Source organism: Ursus arctos, unplaced genomic scaffold (genome assembly GCF_023065955.2).
Source record: "Ursus arctos isolate Adak ecotype North America unplaced genomic scaffold, UrsArc2.0 scaffold_19, whole genome shotgun sequence".
In the NCBI taxonomy this organism is placed as follows: Eukaryota; Metazoa; Chordata; class Mammalia; order Carnivora; family Ursidae; genus Ursus; species Ursus arctos.
In genome coordinates, this window is record NW_026622863.1 from 27,572,942 (window position 1) to 27,597,784 (window position 24,843).

General features: G+C 54.3%; 1 protein-coding gene across 3 annotated transcripts in view; it reads left to right on the plus strand.

The window, feature by feature from the left end:
- Window positions 1-24,843, plus strand: part of VAC14 (VAC14 component of PIKFYVE complex) — a 100,653-nt gene that overhangs the window by 43,306 nt on the left and 32,504 nt on the right. For all 3 annotated transcript variants that reach the window (XM_048223491.2, XM_026495184.4, XM_057314227.1), the window contains exons 13-14: window positions 5,503-5,659; window positions 17,755-17,887. In XM_048223491.2, the coding sequence (XP_048079448.1) occupies window positions 5,503-5,659; window positions 17,755-17,887 (290 nt within the window). The remainder of the gene's footprint in view (window positions 1-5,502; window positions 5,660-17,754; window positions 17,888-24,843) is intronic.

A 24,843-nucleotide genomic window follows, 5' to 3' on the forward strand; every position in this document is an offset into this window, starting at 1 on the left:
CGCCATGCCCCCCTGTTCAATAACAAAACTTCAAGCGAGGAAATTTAAAGCTCAAAGTGCCTTTATTCCACAATTCATGAAACACGCAGCAGCATCCCCATCTACAATAGAAAGAAGTGGTAGGAAAGGAGAGGTTTTTAAAGGCAGAAAGGGGGCGGAGAAAGAAAATTATTTGCAAAGAAAGCGTTGTTTCAGGCAAGGTCACCTTTCTGAGAGGCCCGGAGGGGTCTGCCAGGAGGATTATCTCACTAGTGCTGACCAGGTAATTTCGCGTTGACTGGCTAAAGGCTGAAACTGCAGTTAGGTTAGGTATTAAGTCTTGGTATGTGGTCGTGGGATTTAGCCCAGGTGACTCCATTCGGGGCCTGCGGTCTCCTATGTAACACCCCCCCCCCACCCCAGCCCCACGGCCCACTCCAGCGCTAGATCAAAACTTCGGTTCCGGGGAATGTGCCACGTGACTCGGGCTCTGTGACCATGAGGGCTTATGCTAGTTGAGAGGCTGCTTCGCGTGCCTCCCTCTACCCCTGGTTCCCTGGCGGACTGCTGCGCGGGTCCTTCTGAAGCCTCTTACTCCCCACAAGCCAAGTTGCACATGCACTGCATTCTAAGTGTTTGTTCACCGCCTGTCTCCCTCCCCAAGGCCACTGTTCAGCATCACATCTCCGGTCAACATGGGCCCTGGCCCATAATGGGTGCTCAGTGGCTGCTGGGGGAGGGGTTAGAGGGGTGAGGTTAACTGATCCAAAGTCAGGACTGTCTGATTACAAAGCCCAGTGTAGTTATCGGCTTCCGGTTTGGGGGCCAGAGCTGTGTTTGAAGAGGACTCCCCGATCCCTTGAGCAGGTCAGTCTCTGCAACAGGAGACTAAAAGCAAATGAGGGCATTAATTCTAGCTGGAAGTGAGGAGAGCTTCCTCCCCTGGTCTCAAGGTTCCTTGCAGCCTGGCCCCGGGGCCGCTCTGGTGGTGGAGGTCTCTCACAGGCCAGCCTCAGGTGCTGGTGGAACTTCCCAAGCATCTTTTCTGTTAGGGGATTAAGTAACCCGCCAGAAGCCTGCTGTGGGCCACTGTGGCCCTCGTGGGGTTGGGATGTAGCTGAGTGCTAGCCTGGTCCCAGCTGCCCTGCACTTCCGTCACCTGCCGCATTTGCCCGCCAGGATGGGCTGCCGAGAGGACGCGTGCCTCGGCCTCACCCACACAGCCAGCCCTGCGGGGAGCAGCCTGCAGCTCGGGGCTGCAGCAGGGCTGGCAGATGCCAGGAGATGGAGGGATACAGGTGGCCTCTCTGAGCGCTTTTGGCCCTCCTGTCAGTCAGAACCAAGCGTGAGATCGTGGGGAGTCAGGGAGGCCGTGGGCACAGCAAGAGCGAACTGCTCTATATGCACCACCGGACTGGGATTTAGGGTGTCAGTTTGGGGTTTTGACTTGATTCTCTTCTCTTTTTAGATTACAATTCACCAACCATAAAATTCACCCTTTTAAAGTACGCAATTTAGGGGTACCTGGCTGGCTCAATGCGTGGAGCGTGCATCTCTTGATCTTGGGGTCATGGGTTTGAGCCCCACGTTGGGTGTAGAGATGACTTAAAAAAATGAAACCTTTAAAAAAAGTAAAGTGTACAACTTAGTGGGTTTTAGTATTTTGACAAGGTTGTGCAAACATCACTATCTAATCCAGGAACATTTTTACCACCCCAAAGAGAAACCCTGTACCAATTAACAGTCACTCCCCATGTCTCCCTCCCCCAGCCCCTGGCAGCCACAAGCTACGCTCTGTCTCTATGGATTTGTCTGGTCTGAACATTTCACATAAATGGAATCGTCCTACAGTATGTGGCCTTTTGCATCTGGCTTCTCTTACTTAGCAAACGTTTTCAAGGTTCATCTGTTTTATAGCATGTATCAGAACCTCATTCCTGTTATTGCCAAATAATAGTCCCTGGCATGGATATGCCATGTTCTATTCATCCGTTTATCAGTTGATATACATTTGGGTTTGTGATATCATGATATAGAGTGAACAATACATATTTGGTCTTCATCCCTCGTTCTGGCACAGAGCTCCTAAAACCCTTGGAATTCCCTGAGTGGTGAAAATAATAAAGGTGACTTTTGTTAGGTTAGTGAGGTGACTTGGCTGCCCAGAAGGATGGGCGGCTGGTTGCCAGGAGAACTGACCAAGTGATGAGAGCGTTTAACTTTCAACCCAGCCTTTGAGGAAGAGAGAGGGGCTGGAGGTTGAATCAGCTGGCAACAGCCAGGGTTTCATCACCTATTCCTATGTAATGAAGCCTCCATACAAACCCAAAAGTTTGGGGTTTGGAGAGCTTCTGCACTGGGGACTATGTGGAGTTTGGGGAAAGTGACGCCGCAGAGAGCACGAACGCTCTGTGCCCCTTCGCACATACCGTGCCCTCCACGTCTCTTTTATCTGGCCGTTCCTGAGTTACATCTTTTTATAATAAGCCAGGGATCTAGTCAGTAAAATGTTTCTCTGAGCACCACAAGCCGCTCTAGCAAAGGAATCGAACCCAGGGAGGGTGTCGTGGGAATCTCTGCTCTATAGCTGGTCATATACGGGTGACAGCCTATACTTGGGATTGGCATCTGATCCTGTCGTGTAGGACTGAGCCCTCACCCTGTGGGATCTGCCCCTGCCTCCAGGTAGGTGTTCCGAATTGAGTTGAATTGTAGGACACCGCAATTGGTATCAGAAAAAAAACACCTCAGAATTGGTGTCAGGACCTTAGGGTTGTCTCCCTTTTCTAGCCATGACGAACACTGATGCTGTGAACATTTCTGTGTTAAGTCCTGTGTGGACACGATTTCGGCCCTCTGGGGTAAACACTAGGGGTGGAAGTGCTCCTGTGGACACCGTTTAACTTTTCAAGGCACAGTTGACTGGCTTCTTGCCTCACTGTCTAATTTGAGTGAGTCATTCCCCCACCCGAGTCCCGGGTCTCCCTTCACCTCCCTGCCCTTCAGACTGACTTGCTTGGACAGTTGAACATCTTGAGTGCATGGCCCATGCTCGGGCCATTCTCGCCAAGCACTACGCTGTCGCCCCCTGGGCTATTTCCCCATCCCACCCCTCCCTCTGTGTCCACTTCTGCCACCGTTGAAGTAGAGAGCTTCCTGGGGAGCAGATGGCCTGGGCCTCTCCACTTCTGGGCCTAGACCTACCAGGCCCCCAGCTCTTGGCCTGGGCGCAGGGGCAGCGCTCGTTCCTGCCATCTGTCTAGCCTGCTTAGCAGCCACGATCTTCAGCCAGCATGGATCCATCCCCTGCAGGCCCAGCGGTCAGAATGTTCCAAAATTACACGTACCTGTGCATGCAAGGGCAGGTGAGTGTGGGTCTCCCTGCCAGGCCGTAGGCAGAGGCATGTCGTGTAGGCACTACCCTGCAGCCCCAGCACCCAGCACAGTGGCTGGCACCGTGGGGGCTCAGGCGGTGCTGAGAATGGGGAGCAGCAAAGGAAAGGATGCAGTTAAACAGGTGGGAGGTGACGTGTGTGTGTGCTGCGTCCAGCCTGGAGGAGGCCGGAGCGTGGCAGGATGGGGAGCAAAACCACCAGCTTGTGGGACAATTGGTGCTGAGCACGCTGTGCTGCTGGGAGAAGGCCCAGGGGCCAGGGCTGGCAGAGAGGATAGCAGAAGTGACGACTGGGCCCGGGCAGGAGGACACACTGGCATGTTACTTGCATTGAGACAGGAACAACTCTGAAGCTTTGAGGAGAGGGTAGTAGCTTTGTCTTTTTTTTTTTTTTTTTTAGACAAAATTTGCCATTTTAAAATATACAGTTCAGGGGCGCCTGGGTGACGCAGTCGTTAAGCGTCTGCCTTCGGCTCAGGGCGTGATCCCGGCGTTCTGGGATCGAGCCCCACATCAGGCTCCTCCACTAGGAGCCTGCTTCTCCGCTGGGAGCCTGCTTCTTCCTCTCCCACTCCCCCTGCTTGTGTTCCTCTCTCACTGGCTGTCTCTGTCAAATAAATAAATAAATAAAAAACTTTTAAAAAATAAAAATAAAATATACAGTTCAGGGCGCCTGGGTGGCTCAGTTGGTTAAGCGTCTGCCTTCAGCTCAGGTCATGATCCCAGGGTCCTGGGATCAAGCCTCCTCTCCGGCTCCCTGCTCAGTGGGAGTCTGTTTCTCCCCCTTCCTCTGTCCCTCCCCACTGCTCATGCTTTCCCTCGCTATCTTTCTGTCTCACTGTCTCTCAAATAAAATCTTTAAAAATATATATATACACACACACACACACACACAGTTTAGTTTTTAGTATATTTATAAGGTTGTGTGACCATCCATCACTACTATCTAACTCCAGAACATTTTCACCATCCCACAAAAAGCCCTGCGATAGCCTTATGTTGACTATTATCACCATATTCCAGCCAGCTGGTCTGTCATGGTGCACACAGCCCACACACACCCCTCCCCACTTTGGCCCCAGCCACAGGTGCTCTGTGTCGCTGCCACAGGTCCAGGACCAAAGCGTATGGTTGCCATGGTAATTCAGCTGTCCACGGTCACCGTCCATGCCCAGCAGGCATCTGCTGAGCACCGCAGACAGTCCTGGGGGCACACCTGTGCTGGGTGTGTGAAGACGTTAGTCTTCAGAGCAGAGATGAGTGGAGGCGGGGAAGGGGCAGGCAGCCCTACCTGCAGTGTGGTCAGGGCCCTGCTGGGGCAGAAGCCTGCTGGCTGTTGACGGCAGATGAAGAGCAAGAGGAGATGGGTGCTGTGCAGGGCAGGCAGCTTCGAAGGGCATGGGGGCTTTGGGTTGTGAGACAGCCCTGGGGACCCTTCTGACACACGGCATTGATTAGAGCTCACACTCATCTGTTCTCCGTGCTCAACTCTGTGTCTTCCCTGGAAGAACTCGGCAGGCAGCGTTCAGGCCTATGTATGACCATCAAAGAGGCAGCTGAGAATTGAACAACAAGTCTAGAAGTTAGGAAGTCCCCCATCTTGGAGCCCAGAGCCCTGTTCCACATGTAGAGGGTAGCCTAGTGTCACCTCTGTAGAAGAATCTGCTCTGTAGCCTGATAGTTGGCCGAGCTGTGGCCAGCACACCAGCAGTGTGGCCCAGCGGGCCCCGTTGGTCCCTCACACAGGTTAACCTTGGGGCATGGCCAGCCCAGGAGTCCTGGGACGCACACCACACGGACTGCACGCTGATGCCTGAGTCCCACGTCTTCTGAGGACCTCTTAGGTCCCACTTAGGGGACTAGAGAGGAGCGGTCATGGGAAAGTTTACTCCCAGGCTTCAGACTCCAGCTTCTTTCCTCCACTTGCCGCCGTGTTCTGTCTGTCTGTGTTCTCTTCAATCCATATCTTTTGCAGAACTTCCTGAGCACTGTTACAGCCATAGTCTTGGTGGCTATTACCAGCCTGTCACCCTCCGCAGACTCCTCCCCACCCCCTGGAGGCAGCTGTCTGTCTCCAACCACAGCTCTCCAGAGGCCCTTGTCCTTCATGCTTTGCTTTTTTCCCCCAGGTTATCCTGAAGGATCTAGAGGTGTTGGCAGAAATTGCTTCCTCTCCTGCAGGCCAGACAGACGATCCAGGCCCCCTTGATGGCCCTGACCTCCGGGTCAGCCACTCAGAGCTTCAGGTGCCCACCCCTGGCAGAGCCAACCTGCTGAACACTCCTGGTAAGTGATCCCCTTCTGGTTACAGCCTCGAGGGCCCTGGGAATGCTAGTGCTCAGTCTTGTCCTAGCCCAGGTGCTCCTTTCGGCCAACCCACTTGAGCCCCAGAGCTCTGCTAGGGTGTGAGCAGTCAGAAGTTTCCTCTGCTCTCTGAGAGGCAGGAGACCTCGCCCTCCTGCTGCTCCCCCACCCCCCCATAAGAGGCCCTCACATCCCCTTTTCCTCATCTTCCTGCACCGTTCATACTTTTGAGCCATCAGCTAAATATAAAACCATCTGAGTCAGCCGATTGTCTCTTTCGCTGGGGCAGCGTCTCCCCAGTCAGGAATCAGGGGGCTTTGGAGCCTTGGGTCTCACAGGTGGAAGACTAGGCAGCCATTTCCTTCCTCATTGAGGAGCTAAAAATAGCAAACAACATGGCAGGCAGCCCAGGCAAGAGAGGGGATAATTCAAACAGGATGTTTCCGGGCAGTGCTTGGACATGAAGGTGGCCGTGGTGTTCTGGGGCTCGCCCCTGGGGGTCCTTCCAAACAGCAGGTGGCTCTCCTCCCTGGACCAGTGCAACTCCCAGCTCCTCTGTCCCAGGCAGACGCCAGTTCCCTCCAGTGACGTGATCCTGGGAAATGCTAAGAATGCAAGTTGATAGGAAGGTCCCCAGGAAATCTTGGGTGTTTGCCTGAGGTGTCTCTTTGTCTCCCAAATGGTTCTTGACATCCAGTTACAAGGTCCTAGATGGCTCTTCCTTTGATGCAGAAGCCAAATGTCAAAAAGATTGAAGACCTCTCAGCAGCAGCTTCCCTCCTCCCACTCTAGCAGGCTGTGCCCCCGAAGGCTATCTGGTACCCCACCCCGAGAACACCTGCCGGCTGTATCCCACGGCTGCCAGGCCAAGTCACAGAAGGCCCATGCACTGAAGCCGTCTCGCTGGTGACGTGTGAAGTCAAGGGCTCCCCCAGCTCCTGCAGTGGGGTGTCACATAGGTCCCCAGGCTTCAGGCCACTGCTGCTACATGTGCTCTGCCTACAACTGATCCCAAGTGTCCAGCTGTTTCTGCCTAAAGCAAGGAAAGAGTAAGGGGCTGTGGTGGCAGCCCAGTTTCCTTCTCTTGTTTTCCTCAGGATGCAGTGGCTTCCTTGCCCAGGAGCCGTTTCCTCCCGGCAGTCAGAGGCCATGGTTGGGAGGCTCCCACATCCTGACCCTGCGACCCTCGGGGAGGTCCCCACCCTCTGTCCCGCAGCCCAGCAGTCCGTTCTCCATCCTATGTCCCACATCAGCGCTCGGGGGTCAACCTGAAATCCCTGGGACAGATGGCAAGAATGCCAGAGGTTGAGTGTGGGCGCCAAGCCATGGTGTGGGCGTGGGGTCTCACTACGAGGGGAGAGGAGCCAGCAGTGAGTGGGTGAGGGTGAGAAGTGACTGCAAGAGGGGCAGAGCCAGGAGAAGGCATCCTGTAGGGCAGAGCCAGTCCTCAGATCTCCCTCCCTAGGAAGCAGTTGTCAGGAATCTTCTCTCTTCCTGGTGGGAGAAGCCAAACCTGAGGCAGCACAGCCTCGGGCAGGGGAAGGACACCTCTGTCTCTGGGATTCTGTCCCTCTACCCCTAAGGTGTTTTTTCTCTTTCTCTGGGCATCAAGAAGTTGATGACTGAAGTGCTTACTCATTAGGAGATGGCTGGGCTGGAAAATGGCCTGGAGCCCAGGTCTGCTAGAGAGGGTGGGGTGTGCCCTGGGGAGGCCCAGACAGGGAGCTCCAGGAGGGGCCCTCTCCGCTGCTGGGGAGCAGGAGCTGAGGGCAGTCTCAGGTGGCTAGGTGCTCTGAACCCTGGCTCCTGGCCCCGCCAAGGTGGGTGAGCTGCTAAGGAGGCTGAGGTGGTGAGGATTTGCCCCAGCTCACCAGGGCTGTCAGACTGGCTCCCATCAGCCGGGGACTCACCCTGAATTCATAGAACAACACCCAAGTGTGCCAGACTGTAAAGAACACTAGGGAAGTGCCTACAGTCAGTATCACTTCTTGCCTCAAGGATCCACAGCACCGTGGGCCACATGCGCTTAGCCTGAGACTCACATGTTCGCTGCAAAGAGTGTGGGAACCACACGTGCATGCGTGTCCACAGCTGGCACCAGATTTTTGAGATCGGTGCATGATTTTATTTTTTTTTAAACCCTATTTATTTATTAGAGAGAGAGGGAGAGAGCGTGCACATGCAGGAATGGGGAGGAGAGGGAGAAGCAGGCTGCCCGCTTAGCAAGGAGCCCGATATGGAGCTCCATCCCAGGACCCTGGGATTATGACCTGAGCCGAAGTCAGATGCTCAACCAACTGGGCCGCCCAGGCGCCCCAAATGGGTGCATGATTTTGAAAGGTCAAGTTCAAACCAGTAAAGAGAAAAGCACAGGAAACCAGAGCTGGGCCCCATCCCCTCTGCTGCTTCAGCTGCCTTGGGGAGGGCACTGGCCAGGCACCAAGGATGTTGGGGGTGGCTGTTTAGGTCAGAAAGCACGCAGGAAGTGTACACTCATTCATCTGTGGGCTGCTCTTTCTCCCAGTGCTTCTCAGGCATGCAAGAGGGTCATTCTTTCTGTTTCCATCCGGCCATGCACGTGGACAGAGGCTCCAAGGCCAGACCCTCTTCCTGTTTGGATTTTGCTTTCCTCTGGCTCTCTAGGGCACAGCTCTGAGAACTTGCAGAGTGCTGTGCTGTGTCCCTGTAGTATAGAGCACCACCACCCCCGCAGTAAAGGGTTTTTCTGGAAACCCAAGGAGGCAGGGAGCCGAGCAAAGATGAAATCAGCACATTTGTAGGGAACCAGATGGCCCTGGCTGCTCGCTGGGTCTGTAAACTCACATGGCGCAGGTTTAGTGCGAGGGTTGGGGCAGCATCACCCGCCTGGGAAGCTGCCACGGGGCCTAAATGCACCATCGCTGTAGTCTCCGGGGCCCACAGGCAGGGTTGCCCACGCAGGACGTTCCTCCCACCGGGCCTCATGCAGACATCTCTCCCTCCGTGGTCTTGCTTCTCCCACTGCTGCTTTGCTGCTGACCTTCGCAGAGCCCCGGGCTGGGAAGAGGCTTACATCAGGGGCGTGCAGGAGGGGGCTGCCTGGGTGGGAGGCCCTGAGTGGGAGGCCCTGAGGGCAGCCCGTGGAGGGGTCCCGCACGCTACTGTCTCTGAGATGTGATTTAGTGAAATGAAACGCAAACAACCACTTGGGTCTCGTCTGAGTGGGCAGCTTTTGTGCATTCGGGATGCTGGCTGAGGCCCTCTAGGCTCTGGGGCGAGGAGGTGATGAGCCCCTTTCCAGCAGACCTGAGGGGCCTGAGCCTGAGCTGAAGGCTCAGCAAAAACAGGAGGCCTCCAGGATCGGTCCCTCATTTGAGACGTGCCTGGCCCTCCTGGGGCCTGGATGTTCCTGCTGCAGGAGAGGGAGCAGCCTTGGTCAGGTGCAGCAGCAGTGTGGCCATCTGAGGTTAAAGGTCACCCCAGAACTGATGTTTGCCCCCAAAACCCAGTCTTCTCTTTCTTTGCCTTCCAGCCAAGCGGGCGCCCTCTTGATGGGATCACTGCTCAAGGCAGTATGTCCTGCAGGGTTCTCTGGTCCAAGGTGGAGTTTGACCCCAGCTTTGAAAACGGGCAGAAATGGCATGTTCTTGATTCCATTTCGTTCCTTCTCGCCCAGGCTGGTGTGGCCAATTCACAAACAAGTTCTAGAAGAAACCCAGGAAGCCATACCTGGGTCTTTTTCCTAGTAGTAACAGTGACTGTAATACATCGAGTTTGTGAGGACTGGACGCTGCTCTGAGCACTTCCTATGTGTCAGCTCACTGAATCTCACTATGGGTTAGCCCCTCAACTCCTCACGACAACTGTGAGAGAAAGCACTGTTGTCATTCTTACCTGGGGGTGGGGGAGCAAGGGGGTGGTTTGCAGGAGGCGTTGGTGCTGACCCAGGAGCCCAGCCTGAGAGTCTGCTCTCTTTACCCCCACATTTAGAGGACAAAGCACTTGCCCAGCACTGGAAGCTTCCACCGTCCAAAGAGGGGAGCAGAGCAGTGGAGGCCAGGCCAACAGTCCAGACTTCTGTGGGGCGGTGGGCCACGGCCCCAACCTGGCATATCCCTTGACGGTATCCCTTCTCTGCACAGTGACTTCAGGGACCCTATTCTGGCCGCAGGCACCTCAGCAACTCATGCCTTCTGCTGCCTCCATTTCCTCCAACCACACCAGACCATATCCCAGCCCCAAAAGCCTTCTCTGTTGCTCTTAGAGCCTTAAAAGGCCTTCTTTCTACATGCTCTTTCAGACAGCATGGGTATCAGTGTCAGAAGGATCTAGGTTGTACTCATCTCTGAATGCCCAGAATCTGGCACCCAGGAAGGGTCAGTACCTGTCTTTCAGAGTCATTATCATGATGGAAGGAGGGGGCATCCAGGGCCGGCCGCCCCATCACCAGTGCCATATTGAACGTTCCCCCAGCACCACTGCCCTGGTCTTCACTTGTCGCCGGGTGAAGAGCCTAGCCCTCTGCATCCCAGGCACGGTCTCAGCGATAACCTTGAGGCCCCTTCCTCCCGTGTCCCTCCAGCGCCGCCCTTGGCCCGCCCCCCTTCAGCCGCAGTCTTTCCTGGCGCAGACCCTCTCTACTGCCCTGTCAGCTGGAAGTTCCTCCTGGGCCCTGCCGTGGCCCATTAGCTTATCTCTTTCTCTGAAGCAGGCAGCTGGAAAACCTCCTGGATTTGGGTCACTGCCCAGGGCGGAGGGCTTCCCGGCCTCAGCTGGGCCGGCTCACAGCAAAGAAAGTGACTGCCTCTTGGATCGAGTCCCAAGGGTGCCGTTGCTACAATGTCTTCACCAGCCTTTTATCCGTGCGTCCGTGGGGTCTGGGCCCTCCAATTCAGCAGCCTCCATGACTCCTGAGACCCTGCTGCACCAGAGTCCTTGGCCTCCCTTTCTTCCAGCCCCTTGATCCCGTAGGGGAAGCTTCCCCTTCCCCACCTGTGTCCCCGGGTTCCATACCAGCCTCCCAGCCATGCAGCCCCCTTCCCCAGAGCAATCACTGTGCCAGGCTCTTTATCCCTGTGAGGTTCGCAGACAGGAGTCAGACCCAGCGAAGGTGTCCACTTCCTCAAGCCTGCCCTGCCAGTCAGCCACAGGCCCTGGATCTGCCCCCGTCTCCCGGCCTTTCCTCCACACTCTCTGGGCAGCGGGGTCCAGATGCCCCACGTGAGGGGCTGGCTGGGCACCTGGGCCCCACACCACGGGGGAGGGAGACAGGGGCGAGAGGGCAGGGAGCCGAGCAGGGACCCCACCAGTCTGGACTGGGCCACGAAGGCTTACGCATCTGGTTTTGTTGAACTGTAACTTGTTTTGCCTATTGAGGCCAGAGCTATTTTTATCCTGACATGTGAGGCTCCTTCGCGTCATAGCCACAAAACTCAATCTAAAACATCCCAGGGAAGGTTGTTTGTGAGTCGTTGTGCAGATTCTCATGTCGCCACATCAGGTTTCACTTAGCAGCATCTGCACGGCTGGCTCCCTGGCCGCCCACCCCACCAGCCCAGTGTTGTATACAGAGTGCTCCTGACAGCATCTGTCTGCCCCTCGGCTAGCCAGCAGTCACGTGAACTTCCTGCCAGAGCCCGCTTCTCCAAACTTCTCCAAAACAGAAATGCAAGGCAGGCAGCATTCAGCTCAGAGGCTGGTCCTCGGCAGAATCAGGGAATGGAAACCCCATTCTCCCTGGTCCCTTGAAGAGTGTGACTCTCCTGAGACCCAAGGCCAGGTTGTTACCAGCCACCCCCCTTCCTGGGCCCCAGCCAGAACAGCTGGCACCCCGTCTTTGGTGGGCCTGCAAGACTTTTGTCAGCAATGCCACCTGGGCAAAAGTCTCCCGGCCCTGGCGTCCCCAGCACCTCCTCAGAGCCCAGAGTTGGAGAGCCTGCCCAGAACTGGGGGCTGGGCTCTTGTCCAGGCTCTGCTCCTTCCTAAAGGACCAGCAGCACCTAGCCCGGGGCCCCACCCCATAGGGAGAGCCCAGCAGAGGTGGCTTTTATCAGAGCTCTTGAGAAAAGAGGCTGATTCCCTGCCCAGCTGTTGAGGGTGAGATGAGCGAGAGGGGGGCAGAAGCGGCCGGTGAGGCGCTGTGCACGCTCCATGGGGAGGAGCTGGCTGCAGTTAGGCAGAAATTTGTTTAGTTGAGAGAGGCCCATCATCCGTGTAGTAACTCTTGCTGGCATGAGTCTGCTGTCCCTCCACCCCACCTCCTCCTCCCGTGCCTGCAGCCCTGCCCGAGAACATCTCTCAGGTTCTGTCTCAGGCCAGCTGGGCCTGAGGGGCTGATTTATCAGAAAAGTGGCTGACGGGCCAGTGGGAAATGGAGGTTGGGAGAGACCAAGTAGGCCCTCACCCTGTCCGTGGTGAACCCCAAGCGGGCCCTGTCCATGACCAGCCCACCCAGGAAGGGTTGCCTCTCCTGCCCAGACCTGCCATCTCTACACAGTCGGGCTGGGATTGCAGTTAGCCTTCCAAGCTGCCCGCCCAGTCCTGCAGAGGCTCCTCCTCAAGAGAGCCCGTTCTGGTGGGCGGGAGCCTGAGAGCCAAAGGTCCCTGCCCAACAGCTGCAGGCCCCGGCAAGCCAGGCCCCAGCAGCTCCCTGACACTCCCATCAGCCGGGTCTGGCTCTCAGGCAGGCGCCCGGCCCCCACTCAGTTTGCACCCAGCCTCCTGCTCTTTGTAGTTTTTAAACAGGAGCGCTGGGAGGGCTGAGCTGTGAAAGCTTTCCCAGCAACCATTGCACTGTGAGAATGTGAGTCATTTGCCATGGCTTCTCCCAGATGTCACTCTGCCCTTCTCCCTCCCACTAGGAGCCTTGGCTCCAGGGGCTGCCATGCGGGCCTGGACATTGAGCCTTAATTGTGTGGCCCAGAGTGGGCTACGACTAAGAAGACCAGGATGTGTTCAGAGCAGCCCCAAACGTTCTCTTCTCCCACCTCAGGCCAGCTGTCAGCTGAGAGGTGGACAGATCTCCCCCTCCAAATATGGGGCCGGGGCTGGAGGGAGTCACAGGTGATCCCATTTTCTCCTCACAGCCTCCCTGCCTCCCAGCAGAACACTGGGAAATTGTCCCAGATCTGAAGTCTCCACTCAGAGACTTTCCAGACTGCCCCACAGCCCTCGGTCATCTATTCCAAGCGAGAGAGATGGGAACAGTCTGCCCCTTGCAGTGCTCTAGGTTCTGACACGTTTGCTAATACCAGCAGCCCCCGTTCACTGAGCACGGACTGAGTGGCCGGCCCCAGGCCCAGTGCATTAAATGTTTTGTCTCATATAAAGGGATTGTTATTGGGGGTGCCTGGCTGGCTCATCAGTCTCTTGATCTCCTGAATTCGAGCCCCACCTTGGGCATAATGATTACTTATTAAAAATAAAGAATCTTTATTCATTTATTTATTTATTTTTAAAGATTTTATTTATTTGACAGAGAGACAGCCAGCGAGAGAGGGAACACAAGCAGGGGGAGTGGGAGAGGAAGAAGCAGGCTCGGAAGCAGGCCTCTCCTCCAGCAGAGGAGCCTGATGTGGGGCTCGATCCCAGACCGCTGGGATCATGCCCTGAGCCGAAGGCAGATGCTTAACGGCTGAGCCACCCAGGCGCCCCCTAAAAATAAAGATAAAGCGAAAGAATAGGAGCTCTTATTGGCCTCACCTTACAGATGGAGAAACTGAGGCTGAGGGTAAGAGACTTGCCCACAGTTGCACAGCCAGTAAGAGGTAGACATCTGATCTGAACCAGGTCTCATGGACTCCCAGGCCTTGCTCTAAAACACCATGCTCGATGTTTCTGTGTGCCTGAGATACTCGGCCCCTTGGGAATGGAGACTGTGGCCCCTTGTCATGCAAGATTTCTTTATGGTCACTCCCTGTTTGGGTCCCTTTGTCGTTTGGAATACTTTGGAACCTAAATGGCCCTAAGCCTGGAAATGATGTAGGTTGGGGGCGCACATACAGAAGCAGGAAGGGGACAGGGACACAGGAGCCATCACAGATGAGCACCCAGGAGAAGACTCCAGTCCACACACACGGCCAGCGTTGGGGTACGCAGCCAGGCCACCGCGGGGGCAGTGTGGGGACAGGGAGGAGGGGCTCCCGCAGCTGTATCTGCAGCCACCTCTTCAGAGATCAGCCCCAGCTGGGCCCAGGGTAACTCGATCTGTAAGAATGTGACACTTGATTCTGCAAACAGCCCCTCTGGGCCAGGGAGCAGAGACTGTTTGCCATTCCAGAGTCACTCAGGACCTCCCAGGCCAGGCTTTTCTGGGCAGGGACCCAGAACGATGCACTGCAGACATGAAGAAGGTCAGTGAGGCCTGCCCTTGAACAGGGCTTCTTACTCAAGGCTTGCCCTTTGCACACAGTTCACAGGGGCTGGCTAGGAGGTTCTCAGGAGAAAGGACAGTAGTTTGAAGGTATGGCTCCTAGTAAGGAATCCCCACAGAGTAACTCACAGCTGGGAAACACAAAACAGAAAAGCACCTCTTCTCCTTCCCAGCCACACCCCCATAAGGACCGTGCAGGGACATCAGGGAAGTCTGAGTTGAGCAAAAAGACAGCCCCTGAAAGGAGGGTTTTCCTGCTTCTGGCCACCGGCATCTCATGAAGTCAGCCCGTGGGGTGCCTCTGTAGGCCTTGTTTCTAGGACTGTGGATGGCTCATTTGTGTTGTGTGCTTGGGCCTGATGCTTCTAGGAGCTGATAGTCCCTCACAGTCAAGCTTGGTTCCCTGTTTTACAGAGGTGTGTGACCACCCACCCTCTCCCTGGTCTAGGAAGAAAGTCGGGACTTGAGGGCCAGAGAGAGGCCAACCTGGAAAGAGATGGCCCCACAGGTCTCTCTGGGCCACTGTGCTTTCCCCAGTGTCCTCCCTGAGTTCCCCGAGGGCTGCAGCCAGGTGCTTTCTCCACAGCTTCTGCCAGTGTCACTGTCTCTGTGTCCTCAGTCTTGGCAGGGCCTTCATTTCAGTCTTCTGCCTCTTGTTCGGGAACATATCGCCTACTAACCTGCTATCCCCCAACCGCCCCGAGCGCCAGCGCCCGAGTAGTGGGCAGCACGGCGGAGCTGCTGAGGCCACCACTCATCAGTTCTGTGACTTCAGATAGACCGCAGCCTGACTCACAGCTTCTCTGCCTATATAATGAGACCAGTAAGAGCACAGATCTTCAAGGATTATTTTGAGGATTAAGTTAGATGCCATGTGTGAAGGCTTTAGACATGCATAGCACCTAGTAAGTCCCTGGTAAATGGTAGCTCTTGGTTGCCTATTAAGATACCATGGTGGGGAGATACTGGTCAAGGGGTACAAACTTCCAGTTAGAGTTTCATAAGTTCTGGGCATCTAACGTATCCAACGGTGATTATAGTTAATACTACCGCAGTATATACTCGAAAGTTGCTAAGAGAGTAGACTGTAAATGTTCTCACCACGAAAAAACAAGTGGTAACTATATGAGGTGAGGAAGGTATTGGCTGACTCCACAGCACTGTGGTAATCATTCTGCAATGTGTCCACGTATGAAATCAACACATTGTACTCCTTAAACTTACATAATGTTATACGTCAATGTTAACTCAATAAATCTAGAAAACATACAATATAAAAAATAAAACATTGGGGCACCTGGCTGGCTCAGTTGGTAGAGCATGTGACTTTTGATCTCAGGGTCATGAGTTTGAGCCCCACGCTGTGGATAGAGATTACTTAAGTAAATAAACTATAAAAAAAAAAAAAACCAGCTTGTAAAAAGAAAGCAGATATTAGTTATACTAGGACAATTAGATCTCCATCCACCTGCAAAACAATTTGGACTCTTTCCTCACACCATATACAAAAAATTAAAATAGATCAGAGACCTAAATATAAGAGCTATATTTAAAAAAAAAACATACACATAACTCTTAGAAGGAAGCATATCAGCAAATCTTTATGACCTTGGAATAGGTACTAGTTTCTCAGATATGGCACCAAAAGCACAAGCAACCAACAGTAGCAACAAAAAGATAAACTGTACTTTATCAGAATTTAAAATTCTGTGCTTCAAAGGAGTATACCATGGAGAAAAAAAAAAAAAACCCTAAGAATGACAGAAAGTATCTGCAAATCATATATTTGATAAGAGACTTGTATCCAGAACTCTTAGAACTCTGCAATAAAAAGGCAAATAACCCAATTTTTAAATGGGCAAAGAACTTGTATAGACATTTCTTCAAAGATCTACAAGTAGCCAGTAAGCCCATAAAAAGATGCTTAGTGTTGTTAGTCATCAGGAAAATAGAAATCAAACCCACAGTGAGATACTACTTCCCATCCACAAGGCTCTAATCAAGACAGGTAATAACAAGTGTTGGCAAGAATGTGGGAAAATTGGAATCTCACACACGGCTGGTGGGAGTGTAAAATGGCACAGCCATCATGTAAAACAGTCTGGCAGTTCCTCAAAAGTTACACATAGAGTAACCATATGATTCAGAAATTCCACTGCTGGGTATATAACCAAAAGAAATGAAAATGTGTTCACACAAAAACTTACACGTGAATGTTCACAGCAGCATTATTCCTTTTTTTTTTTTTTAAGTAAGTTTTACACCCAGTGTGGGGTTGGAACCCATGACCCCAAGATCAAGAGTCACATGCTCTACCAACTGAGCCAGCCAGGCATCCCACGGCATTATGCTTAACAGCCAAAAAGTGGAAACAACTAAATGTTCAGCAACTGATGAATGGATAAAATATGGTATATCCATACAACGGAGTGTTATTCAACCACGAAAATGAATACAAAATGGATACATACTACAGTAGGGATGAACCTTGAAAATATGCTAAGTGAAAGAAGCCACATACTGTATGATTGCATTAATACAAAATTTCCAGAATAGGCAAGTCCACAGAGACAGAAAGTAGATTAATGATTGCCAGGAGCTAGTGGAGGGGAGAATGGGGAGCGGCCGCTAATGGCTACGAGGTTTCTTTTTGGGTGATGTTTCGGAATTAGTTGTGATCGATGCGCAATTTTATGAATACACTGGAAACCACTGAATTGCACACTTTACAAGGGTGAGCTTTATGATATGTGAATTATATCTCAAGCTGTCGTGTGTGCGTCTTGTGCCCTTTTAGTGCCTTGGGCAGAGGGAGTGAGGATTCCTGCCATCCCTAACTCCTCTTTCCAACAGTGCTGTTGAGGTCAGCATGTGTGATGAAGAAAAAACAGAGATCGTATGGGCTGTACGAATATACGACGTGGGGAATGACCAGGCATTGTGTCAGCCCTGCTGTTGTGCCCTCCGTGCCCGATACCTTGTGGAGGGGAGCATGTGCTGGGGTGAGGCTGGGAGGGGACTGTGTCTGGCCCTCAGTGTATTTTCAGCTGGGATGCCTATCAGAGGGGTACTGCAGATATGCTTCTGGTTCTAAAGCCAGCTCTGGCCTTTGAAAGTCTTTAGAGTACTAGTCTAAAAGAGCATCTTCGCCTGAAGAATATCTGATTTTAAAACACTGAATGAAGATTACAGCCCTTGGTAACGTTTGTCAGCGTGCGCAGTTTGTAACCCAGCAGGGCTGTGCAGTTTCCGTGTCTTGAGCACCGTCGAGAAAGGCGTGTGGCTTTTGTTGGCTGCCGAGGTTGTATGCCTCTTTACCCCTTTCTTCTCTTTGACTTCTCATCTGTCCTTAACCAGCCGGAATGAAGCCCAAGTGTATTTTACTTATTGGGATGATAGGTACAGGTTAGTTTTATAGAAAATCCCTAGCACATAGCAGCGGGTCTCACAGATGGGAGGTGTCACTAAGTAATTGGGGGCTGGCCTGAGAGGTGGACAGGTGGGTGGGTATTTGTGCAGTAAGCAGTTGTATTTGTTTGTACACACTTGTATAGTCCTTGCTTTCCTGCCCTTGACCCTCGCGAGGCCCTGGATTGATTTTCCGTCGTCTTGCTCCGCACAGACCCCACCACCACCTTTCTGGCGTTTACGATTGCATATGTTCTGTGGGGGCCCCACCACCCTGTGGACCATCGAGTAAATCTCGACTCTGTCCCTTTCTCTGCAGGTACCAAAGGCTTAGAATGTTCCCCTTCCACCCCCACCATGAACTCCTACTTTTATAAGTTCATGATCAACCTTCTCAAGAGGTTCAGCAGTGAACGCAAGCTCCTGGAGGCCCGAGGCGCTTTCATCATCAGGTCAGGCTCGGCGCGCCTTCTCTCCCTCACACAGCCACGCCGTTTCACTTCACACCGTGCAGGGGCTCCAAGCAACCACTTTCTCTTCCACTTCTCTCCCCTCCTTTTCCTCTGCATTTATTCTATAACAAAGGAGACCCCCCTTCACACTGGGTTGCTGGTGCTGCCAACATGAGACAGGTCAGTGTCGCCGTTTCTCGAATGAATGAATTACTTTTTCACTTGTTGAGACACCGTTTTCCCTTGAGGTGAAATGTCCTCTCAGTGTGCCCTTGTTAGAGTCTTTGGGGAAGAAAGTAGGTGAGCCAGATGGCACACGAAACGGGGCTGTGCTCAGGTGCCCAGCAGCCAGCACGGGCTTTGGCCACGGTTGGTGGCAGCAGTCGCTCCGGCAGAGCTGGGATCTTGAGTCATGTGAGCCTGGGCTTGGACAGTCCCGGGGCCCTGGCCCCTCTCAGCCTCTAGAACTCCCGTCACCAACAGCATGGTCAGGTCTGGCCCTTTACATCCTCCTCAACAACAAGGAGCCAGAGTCACCAGAAGAGTGACCTTCAAGTCACTAGATGGGCACAGATTTCTCCAGGCTCTCCCACAAAGCCAGGCAGAGGGGGTTTCTGGAAGAGTCTGAGTGGCCTCTGATGCTCTACGGCCGTAGTTCTCAGCCCTGGCTTCCTATTAGTCACTGACCCATGAAATAAGCATCTCTGGGGTGACTAGACTAAAGCTGCCCAGGGTGCTCGGGGAGCTGACTAGACCATTGTGGTCTATGGAGTCGGGAAGGCTCCGAGGCTGTGTGGCCTCTGGGGGTCGAAGGGGGATTGCTGGCAGAGGGTCCAGCCTATACAGAGTCTTCAAGTCAGCAAAGAGCGTGGAGTGTTCATTTTACTGTGATGCAGAGGGCAAGGGGGAGAGGTGCCCAGCCTTGCTGGCCACACCAAGGTTGGAAGCCTCACCCAGAGGCCAGGGGGAGCCACCAAAGGGGCTTGTGTGGGGGGACAGTGTGACCAGATTTGTGTTTTTAAAGATTCCTATGCTGCTGAGGAGAAGGGGTGGGTGGAGAGAGCAAGGTGTATATGTGGGAGACCAATTGGGAGGCTGTCGTCCAAGTGGGAGATGGTGGCTGCTTGGTAGAGGGATGGGAAGAAGCGGCGGCATTCCGTAATTTGTAAGACGTATCATTGATTAGTGACTGATTACATGAGGGCCTGAGGGGAGAGGCTGTCGGGAATGACACGCAGGACCTTGGATGGTGGTGGCAGTCCCTGCAATGGGAGCTCTGGAGGAAGAGCAGGGAGGGAGGAGGGTCCCGTGTTTGAGTTTAAATTGCTTTGGAACATCAAAGGAGAGATGTTGAAGCAGGTTGCTACCCCTGACTCTCAAAAGAGGGACCTATGCCCAAGATAGAGTGTGGGAATGGATATCATAGTCCTTCATTCACTCACTCATTCATTCAGCAGATGGTATTACTAAGTACTGACTCCGCCCAGCGCTGCTCTTCTAGATGGTTCTGTCTTCATAGAGCTTTCATTCTTAGGGAATAAGAATGGTCATTGGTAAGAGGGGCAGAGGGTGTAGGGAAGGGGCCTGAGGCTGAGTCCCAGGGAGCTCCACTGTGTAATGGTTGGAGAAAGAAGGAGAAGCTAGGAAAGGAGGCTGAGAAGAAGGACCTGAGAGGTAGGAAGAAGCAAAAGGGGGTGGCAAGAGGCAGTGAGGGGAGTTGAGGCCCACAAGGGTCTGCCGGGAGCCATGCCAGGAGCCTACCCAGCCACAAGGCGAGCTGAGGGAGGGAAATGGAGGGAGCAGGCCCCAGCCACTTCAACCAGAGCTGCCTGTCACGGCCCTCGCTTGAAGGCTGAGTTTAGGGCATGGGTCAAAGGACTGAGTTGCAAGAGGGGAACAGGCCTGCCTGGCCAGAGGGACAAATAGCAGGACCACGAAGTTTCTGCCCATCACAAGGAACAGGCTTCTGACAGTCCAGACCATCAAAAGCTGTCCCCGTGGCGGTGGGAGGCTGTCATCGGCCCTCTTGCTCTTCTGAGGTCGTGGAGAGCAGGATTTCTCAGGCTCGGCACTGTCGGCGCTGGGGCTGGGTAGTCCTTGGTGGTCAGGCCCGTCCTGTGTGCTGTAGCACGTGGAGCAGCACCCCCACCCTCCCAGCTGGGACTATCAGAAACGTTTCCAGACAGGGCCAACTGCCCCTGGGAGCAAAATCCCCCTAGGTGAGAGCACCACAGTTACGCGGGGACAGAAATGGACTCTTATCCTGCTCTGCCAGAAGGGGAAAGACTTCCCGTTTTACGTCACATCAGGTTGGACAGTCAGTGGGATTGAAGTGGAGATCAGAAGTGGTACAGGAGACCCCCCAGCAGGAGAGGGAGGGTCTGTCCCCACATGAGTGACAGTTTACATGGTTTTCCACATGGCAGACATGTCACTTCTCTTGATGAGCACCCCTTGCCTGGAAGCCTTTCAGGAACCAGTGGAGAGAGAGGCCTTTGAAGAAGGCATTTGTAACTAGTTCCCCTCTCGAGAGCCGGACTGTAATGGGCTTTTCCACTCTCTAGCAACTTCCCATGCCCCATTAGGGGCTTGAGGAGAGGGAGCTCAGAGCAGTCAGCAGCATCTCCAGACTGCACCAAGCAGAAGTGTGGGCAGCAAGGGCAGGCGTGGGTGTCCTCCCCACCCACTTGGGGGCCTGGGGCTCCATGAAGCTGGGGGCCCAGCGGCCACTGCCAGGTTCCCATTTACAGCCTCCAGGGTAGTGAGGCTTTACTTGCTTTGTCTAGTGTTCCTAGCATCCTGGGCTAACAGGAATCCTCATTTTGTTGAAGGGAAATGAGAAGAAGCCCCATGCCTGCCAGGCTTGGTGGGAGCTGAGCCACAGACCCTTGCCCTCTACTCATTCCACACCCGCCACTTTACCCCTTCTGTGGGAGAGTGCATAGGCCAGGCTCCTTGAGGGGCCCTGCACAGCCTGTGTGTGGCCCGGGATGCCCTGAGGCCCAGCTCCTCAGAGGGTCCTCTGGGCCTGTGGGGTCTCTCTCTTCATCCTTCTGGGGGCTCAGTATATCCAGCCTCATGATCGCTTTCTGTTCGGGGGCTCACATCCCTCATGGACCACACTGGGACTTCAGCAGGCAGTGAACCTGACCTCCAGGCCATACCTCACTGCTACACCCCACAGCCGGCAGGCTCCTAGCCCTTGGTACTAGCATAGGAACCCAGTGGGCTGGAATGGAAGGAACCGTGGGGCTCCGCCCCTCACACTTGTCCCTCCTGGTCCTTGGCGTCATTTGTCTAGCCTGCCGCCCGCCCCCCCCCCCAAGAAGCAGCACCAACACCTGCTTCCTCCAGGCAGCACGGGCTACGTGGACCCCCCCGCCTGCTGAGCCTGTGTGCCAGTCCGCCGCCGAGCAGCCCGGGTCCCAGTCCCAGCCAGCCAGCCTAGGCTCTCAGGGTGCACAGAGCACAGCGTCAGACGTGGAGGAGGCCTTAAAGACATTTGCTCCTCCCCTCCTCCCTGTGATCAGACAGGGATGTGAGGCCCTTAAGCAAAGTTTGCGGGGAGCAGCCGTTGGGAGCGTCAGCCTGCCTGTCTGCTTCCCATTTCATTTCCTTATTTTTTGCTGACAGCTTTAAAGTGAAGCATAATAATGGTCCATGCAGACTGCTGAGATGAAGCCGCAGGCCTGATAAGAAACAGAGTGATTTAACCCTTTCGTTCAGGTGTTAAACGAACAAGTGAAAAGGCGTCGTTTCTACAGTAGTGCGTTTACCTCGGGGAGCAGGAGTGGCTGCCCGTCTAGAGGACGGAAGCAGCCGGAGTTGTCGAAGACAAACATCTGGTGGGTGTCTTGGCGTTGAGGAAGATGCATGATTTCCCTCAGGACCCTGGAGTGTTTCCTCTCCCTCGCACAGCTTTCCCAGGCTGCACCTCCATGGGGGGCTGGGAATGGGGCCCCCAAACTTGCCCTACGCCTCTGGGCAGGTCAGACCTCCTCTGTGTCCATGTGGCCTTGTTATCTGGTGGACGTAACAGTTTAGCTGTGTGGTGAACTTGGGGGAGTCAGTGGCTCCAAAGCCTCATCTCAGCCAGACTCACTGAGATGTTCTCTGGGCCCAGATCCTTCTCTCAGCTGCAGGAGTTGAAGCTGAGCCCATATGGGGAGGGAGGGGACGTGGGGTAGGGGTGCCAGAGGGAGCTGGGCATCCCGCAGCCCTGCCCACACTTCTCCCCCTTCCTTGGACTCCATAGAAATGGGGCAGATGGGCCCCCACAGGTCCTCGGGATCCAGATTAAGATTGGAACTGGTGGAGTCAAAGAGACTTGGGTTCAAATCCCAGTTCCTCCAGGTTTTGGCCGCGTAGTAGTGCCTGCCTTGTCGTTTTGCCGAGAGGGTTACATGAGACCGTGCGCACCGTGGCTCTCAGCACAGCTTGATAAAGGGGAGCTCTTTTTCTGCCTCGTGACGCGGCCTCAGCCTCCCATGGTGGTCTGTGAAGACGGGAAAGCAGACCCCAGAGAGGGTGAAATAATTCAGCCTTCTGTGCCGAGAGCAGGCCCTGGTGCGCCAGGCCTGCAGCCCCAGCACCTCAGGCACCCACCAGTGGCCCGGCCCCGGCCCCATTAAAACAACTCGGCCCCAAGTAGGTGTTGGTGTACATTTCCCTCCTCCGGCCTCTTCCCACCCTCCATGCCAGTGCCGCAGAACAAGCACAGGGCTGTTTGCCCGTGAACCAGGCCGCTTATACTCAGTAGAAAGGGAGAGGAGGGAGAAAACGCAGCCTCTTTGATAAACTGATATGAACTGCAGCGTAATCCAACAGCTGTGATCCTTACAAGGCCTGCTTCTGTGCTGGGAAGTGAGCGAGTCTCGGGACGCTCCAGTCCGCCCGCCAAGATGGCCCTCTGGCCAGCCGTCCTTTGGCTTAACCAACTGTGCTTCCCCCCCCCCCTTCCTCCCTGCTGCCTTGCAGAGAGGACTTGCCAGAGAATGCTTTCTTTTTAACGAGTGCCTGCTGTGAACTCAAAGGCTCCAACCCCAACCAGCCCAGCCGATGGTGGGTGGGGTCCTGAGCACCCTTCCCGGGAACATGGGTGCCCCTAAGATGAGGGCATTTGAAGAGGATGGGCTGGGGGCCCAAGTGGGAGAGCAGGAGGCAGTCTGCATCTTCTTCCATGAGACCTGAACCCGGAGAAGCCCTGAGATAAGGCTTCTGGCTCATTCTGGTCCTCCTCTCACCTCTGATACACACAGGCCTGGCAGCCTCTCCAATTCAGCAAATGCTCACAGTCCCTATGATATACCCCTGCCAATCCTGCCCTTGCCCTCCCCCAGCCCACTCCACAGACCACCCCCCACCCACGGGTTTGCATAAGAGCCCTATGCTTGGTGGGTGGTGGGGCAGGAGAGCCAGGGCCTAGGAAGCCACTGGAAACCGGACTTGTTTTTAATTGCATCACGGGGAGGGCCTCAAGAGACACTGCACTCTTTCATGCTGTCGCTGGTAAATTCCACTTTGCTGTCCTCGTATGGTCTGCCTGTGAGACAGCCATCATCTGGGGCCATATCACCACTGTGGTCAGGGCAGCCTACAGCGGCTGACCCTCCCCACCCCGCTCCCCTTCTCACTCTCTGTGCCCTTCGAGACCTTCCCAGCCTCCGGAGCTCATCAGCATTGGGTACCCCCCTTACCATCTTCATACAGGCCACTTGATGTGCCAGGGGGCATTGGCCGGGCCCCCCAAAGCCCATTGTGCTGATGCTAAGACAAGGTGAATCCGAGTAAAGTGGCAAGACCCGGATGCCTGGTCCGAATGGCATTTTAGAATAGGACAGTTTGCCTCTGGACCCCAGCGGTGGGGGAGAGCTTCTAAGAGGCTCTCCTCGCTTTCTTTCACTGTCCCCTTTAATGGGATGCATTCATTTGCTCCAAATAAAAATAAATTCCCTTGACAAACATGGACCAACTGAAGTCTCTGCTAGAAGGGACCCAGAATGCAGGTGGGCTTTGATCTTTGTTTGAAGCCATACTGATTGGGTCCCCAGCTGAGGGGAAGGAGACAGGACATTGAACAGGGTTGGAGGAATTCTTCCAAGGAATTTCTCACTTCCCTCTCAGAAGCTTCTCTTCTTGCTGCCCAACTCCTGTGTGAATCACCTGGAGGTTTCCACAGTCATTCTTTCCCCAGAGACCAGGGGGCTGGGGGGCTTTTGCTGAGATGTATGACAGCAAAGGGAGTGTGTGGCAGAAGCTGTTTTGCACACCCAGCTCTTGGCTTTGATCTAACTGGAAACAACGCTGAGAGAACGTGACTGGCAGGGAGGCACGATCTGACACGCCAAAGAAGACTGAGAGAAGAGTCTGCCCTCGAAGGTAAAATAAAAAGATGTCCTTGGGAAGGGCAAAATTCAGGCAGCCCAGAGAGCCCAGCCTGGTCTGTTCCCACTGTCTCCTAACCCATGGAAAGGTGCCACATCCCAGCACCTCATAGAACCATCTGTGACCAGGGAGTGCCTCCAGGTAGTCTCCTGTAGGGCCCACTGTCACACGCTGGCACTCCCTCTAAGAAGAGCGTATTTTCTTCTGGAAAATGGGAACCACATGTGGGCCTTGTTAGGCAAGGCTGGGATTAATTAGGTCCTACTGGGCGGGAAGGGGGAGGAGAGGAAGTGCTGGCCAGAGGGAGCCCTGCTCAGTGTGTGCTGAGGTCTTGAGGAGCTTCAGAGGAAAGTGTCTCCGTGTTTCAAGGGTATTGGTGGATCCCTGTGACAGGGGACTGGAAGAAGGCCAAGGGTCCGCTCGCTTTAGCAGAGCTTATGGGAGGTTAGAGGTCAGAGATGAACTTGGTGTGGGGAGGCCATGTGACCCAGCAGCCGTCCTCGCACGGAGCCAGCCATTCACCTTGCACCTAGAAGCCCCGTGGACGGGGTGAGGACTCAAGAATGGACTGG